This window comes from Blastomyces dermatitidis (assembly GCF_000003525.1).
Source record: "Blastomyces dermatitidis ER-3 genomic scaffold supercont1.6, whole genome shotgun sequence".
Taxonomy (NCBI): domain Eukaryota; kingdom Fungi; phylum Ascomycota; class Eurotiomycetes; order Onygenales; family Ajellomycetaceae; genus Blastomyces; species Blastomyces dermatitidis.
This window is the reverse complement of record NW_025544779.1, coordinates 3,818,174-3,823,112: the sequence shown is the minus strand read 5'-3', so window position 1 is coordinate 3,823,112 and position 4,939 is coordinate 3,818,174. Positions and strand designations below refer to the sequence as shown.

Below are 4,939 nucleotides of genomic sequence, written 5' to 3'. Positions count from 1 at the left end.
TAAATCAATATTTACAAGTATTCAATAATTTTCAAATAGCTTAATATTAATAATGATTATTGTAAGGGGCCTACGCCGAATAGATCAGTATTAATATATAGGTCTTATATAACAAAAGTGGAAAACGTTAGAGAAAACAAAAAGAGAAAGTGCGAGTATCGGCGATCGGAGCGGATATTTATACGCGTACGAGGTGGAGCTTCGGGGCGGAAGAATAGGAACTCCGTGGGTTCTTAGGCCGAGGATCGGCGATCGAGAATCGGGGCTTTCGGCAGGAATCTATGGAGTGTAATGGAATAGTCTTAAACATCGGGCGCAGCCCGCCACAATTATAACTACATCTCACAATAAGCATTGAATGCTAGATTAACAAGATAAACAGAAACAGAAACCTATTATCAGTAGCATTTATTAAAATAGTTACTAGTGAGCTAGTCTATCCGGTCATTTAGCCATGAATCTTCAAGAAGTTCCCTTGCTGTCTTTCTATCTTCTGGTCGCCATTGAAGCATTCCTCTTATAAAAACTAAAAACATTTCTTTATTTCTTCCTCTAAGAAACTCTTCCGACTCTTCCAAACTTGCTTGAGATATCTCTATGTCATGCTTCCACTGTCCTGTAACAGTTCTATAATAAGCCTCTTACATCTGCAAGGTACTTTCAGAGATTGAGAAATAATACATACCATCTTCAGTAAAAAATTCAAGGCTCCGTTTTCCACGCTTGAGCATATCTAAGGGAGGCGGCCCTAGAATGCCAATCACCTCGGCAAGATGCGCACGGGTGGAATACCCTTTCCCATCGGGATCATTGCCATGGAACATGTGCTTGCCCTCAATCAAGTCCCAGACCTGATTTTCCTGACTTATTAGTAATCTCAAAAGAGTGTGATCAAGTGGGAGAATACAGAGGAAAAACATACCATGACGCCAACATTCCATATATCAATTGGGTAACTCCATTCAGCTTTCAGCATCACCTCTGGAGATCTGTAAACGTTGGGTTGAGCATCATGGTTTCTTCTCTCATCTCCTCGAACAGCTGAACCAAAATCACTCAGGACTACTTTGCCAAATGTCTTTGGCAATTCAAACCGTCGGGAAGCATACACTGGTATCCCGTTGATAAACTTCCGAGGTGAAGGGTTCTCCATTTCAGCTTTTGCAAAGCGTTCGAGGATCGCTCTGTCCTCTATTTCTTGAAGAATGTTATCACCCTTGATGTCTAGTTAGGCTACGGGTTAGCGGTCGTACTTTTGAGAAAATGAAGTACTTCTTACCTGTATGGACAAGCTTGCATTCGGTATGCAGGTAGTCAAGCGCAAGAAAAACTTGCATGAGACCAACCCTGAGTAGGTCCTCAGTAAATCGATGATTGGGATTGCGATAGAGCAGATCCTTGAAACTCTCCCACATGGGTTTCTGGACAAGACAGTGATGGCCACCTCCGGGACGAGGAATGGTGAACACATCTAGGGCCTTTCTCACATGGACATAACCAGGATGCGACGGGTTTCCTTGTTTCAAATACTTATAAATCTGAAACTCTTCCTGATTAACTTCATCACGCGTATATACCTTCACTGTCACATATTTATGACCTCTGGTTGCGTTAGCCTGTCATAGTTGAACATAGAGAGAGCTGACTTACTCGAGATCACGAGCGAGCCATACGGTGGAGGTAACCCCAAATCCCAGTTTACCGATGATCTGGTATCTGGAAGTCAAGACATCCCCAATGTTGATAGGATAGTATCGTCCTTTCTTGAACTCTTCAAATCGTTCCTCATCAAGTTCAGACCCACTGACTGTTACGTAGCCGCTGGTCGGAAAACACACGGGAGGGGAGGGAACTCTTCGAAAGGTGGCTTTGGCCCATCTCAGGAGAGAAGTCATGATGAGGGCACGGACGAGCAAAGTGGGATGAGTGTTTGATCGAAGCTGGGGAAGAGATGGAGGGCGATGGCAGTTGGTTTGTTGGAGCTACTACACAAGCCCTAACCCACGTGACCCACTCACACCCATATATTGTTGGGGGTCCCGCGGTTGGTCGGCCCTTCTACCAGCAGTGCGCTGGTGGTGACCGAGCTCTTTTGTCCCAGTAGCCTACAGATTATGAGACTGTTAAGCGTGAGCCCCGCTGTGATCAACATGCATGGGTTCAATCCCAGAATGGACTTAAAAATTCCTAACAAATACCCTGGATATTTTAACAGTGCTAAGAGACATCTCAGGAGTGTGTCCTAGAAGTCCCTTTAAGTCCTAGGACTGAGTGGTTCAGTCCATTATTAAAAAGGAGCCATTGTGGGGAGGCCACTGAAGGGAGCCACTGAGGGGAAGTACTGTACTCTGTGGTAGCTGGTCCGAGGGGGGGTGTTGGGGGTCCCGCGGTTGGTCGGCCCTTCTACCAGCAGTGCGCTGGTGGTGATTGAGCTCTTTTGCCCCAGTAGCCTACATATATTTAGCTTCCACTAGCTGCTAACCGTGCCATGCTTACTCACTCTCTCTAGTGAGTGTGTCACAGCATATGAAAAACCACACTGTAAAGAAAATATTTTGAATATAGTGATCTTTAAAAATTAATTAATAATCATTATTACATCTATCTATAATATAAAGATTATCTATATACTTATTAGAAGGTGTAGAATTTACTGTAGATTAAGATTCTATAGAATTATCTTATTATAATTAAATAACTCTAGATTTTATAGATTTGATTCTAATTAAGTAAAGATTTTTATTAAATGTCTTTTTCATCTTATCTACTCTACAGATTACAATCTTGTAATTAATATTCTTAATAGTAAGAACTTCATCTACTTGTATCTATCTGTAGAAGAATTTAGTAATCTGATATCTATTTATTTAATAATGATTTACAAGTTTATTCTCACAATATGTATTCAATTTCATCTGAATTATACTACTCTTGAAGATCTTGTTCAATTATCTTGTTAAATCAGATATAAAAATATTCTTCACATCTTCTAAAATCTTAACTACTGTATTAATTTAGTAATATAGTTTTACAACTGTCTCTGAAGAGATTAATTATAAGAAGATAGTTAACAGTCAATCTGCAGATATTATTATTATTATTATTATTCTTTAATTATAGATGTATTGTAAAAGGTGTAAAGCTTATGTGATTGAAAGATTACTAACTTGTGAAAAGTTATATAATGAAAGAATTAGTAAGTCAGATTATATAATCTGACACTCTTACTCATCAGAGTAACTACACAATGCTATATACAAAATTCGCCTTCAAATCAAGTACAGGTATAAAAAATGACTGGAAAATATGAAGTAATGAAAAATCAATCATGATATACATTATTTTTTATCTCTCTATTCCTTCATCTTCATAATCTCCTTTCAATGTATATATTTCAACATTTTAAGTGATTTAGTAAGCTCATTTGCTGTATTCTCAGCAGATGAAATATATCAGATAGATATCTCATTCTTACAGACAAGATTCTGAAGAATGTGAAAATGAACCTCTATATACTTTGAGTGATGTGAAATTGCTTCAGAAGAGAATAGCTCTATGATAAACTTATTATCAGTATGAATTGTATAAGTCAGATCATTGACTGTGATGAGAATGAGATGATTATCAGCATTCAGATTGTTGAGACAGAATGAGATGAATTCAGTGTCTTCTAGAAGCTCTTGAAGACAGACAAGCTCATATATAATCTTGAAGAATGCAATATATTCGGCCTCTGTTGATAACTTGAAGACCTCTGTTTACCGGCAGCTCCGTCATACAACGGGGCCATCTGCCATGTAGATGATATAACTGGTGGTTGAACAGGATTCTGAATCTCTACTGGCTCAATCAGCATCTGTGTATGCTACAGGTTCAATTTCAGCACCTCTGTGATAGATTATATTCTCATTGATTGAACTCTGTAGATATCAGAGTGTATACCTGTATACAGTTCAGTTCTTTAATATAGACTGAGAGCTGAATCATTTAAGAAATCCTGTAGTGAAGCTCATATCAGAATGTGTATTAAATGTCAGATATTGCAGAGATCTGATACTGAATTAATAGAACTGTAGAATAAATTCTGCTGTGTATGTAATCAGTTTCTCATCATTATTCATGAAATTGACATTCTTCTTTATAGAAGTGAATGTAGAATGACAGTCATTTATTAAGAACTTCTTCAGAAGATTTCTTATAAAGAGAGATTGAAACAATATTAATAAAGTTGAATCTCTATCAATCTTCATTTCTAGATAGTGATTGAAATTCTCTACATTCTTGATCTTGTAATTAGCAGTGATTTCAGCTTTGACCCAGTTCAGATCTTCAATTTTTGAGCTGTAGAGATGAACATTATTCATGTAGATGATTATATAGATCTGTGTTTCATCATGAATAAATAGTCTGATATCATAGAGACTGACATAGAAGCCTGTAGACTGGCCGCCGGGACCATGAATTTCACATTTGATTTCATTTGATCTGATCTCATACATTTCTTGACGTGAGTCTCACCAGAACCAAGCCTCAAAAAAATCTGAAAATGAACCATTTCTGAGAGAAATGATGTGAAAAATGACCAGATTTAATTCAAGAACAGTGAAATGAGAGTAATTTCTCAGAATAAACTGTGAAAGATAATCATTCTTTCAAAATCAGAATGAGACTGAGACTGAAGATTAAATTCAGTCTCATTCAGTTCATTCAGTGATTGCTTATATAATCAGAATTTGATAATAATTATTAATAACACTCATGAAACAATTAAACAAATTCTTGTATAAGTTTATTCTTCACTTTCTTATGAAAACTACACTTCTCTGATATACTGTGATCAGAGATATTAAACTGTCTAATAATTTCATGTTTTATAATTATGAGTTTCTTGATTATTTCTTCTTATAATTGTTCTCAGTGATAGTGATAAATATCTCAG

The 4,939-nt window shown here is 37.1% G+C and overlaps 1 protein-coding gene across 4 annotated transcripts; it reads right to left on the bottom strand.

The window, feature by feature from the left end:
• Positions 1–385: 385 nt before the first annotated feature.
• BDCG_06342 (CMGC/SRPK protein kinase) lies at positions 386–2,132 on the bottom strand. Of its 4 annotated transcripts, none has more exons than XM_045422076.1 (5): positions 1,651–2,132; positions 1,280–1,602; positions 923–1,224; positions 686–851; positions 386–616 (listed from the first exon to the last, which is right to left on the bottom strand). In XM_045422076.1, the coding sequence occupies exons 1-5, from the start codon at positions 1,893–1,895 to the stop codon at positions 432–434; spliced, it is 1,221 nt and encodes a 406-aa protein (XP_045277799.1). In that variant the 5' UTR covers positions 1,896–2,132; the 3' UTR covers positions 386–431. The 4 variants fall into 4 exon arrangements, with proteins under 4 accessions (XP_045277799.1, XP_045281643.1, XP_045281641.1 ...); XM_045422077.1 differs by having other exon boundaries at positions 404–611; positions 686–860; positions 1,651–2,098; XM_045422078.1 differs by having other exon boundaries at positions 404–611; positions 1,651–2,052.
• Positions 2,133–4,939: the final 2,807 nt, after the last annotated feature.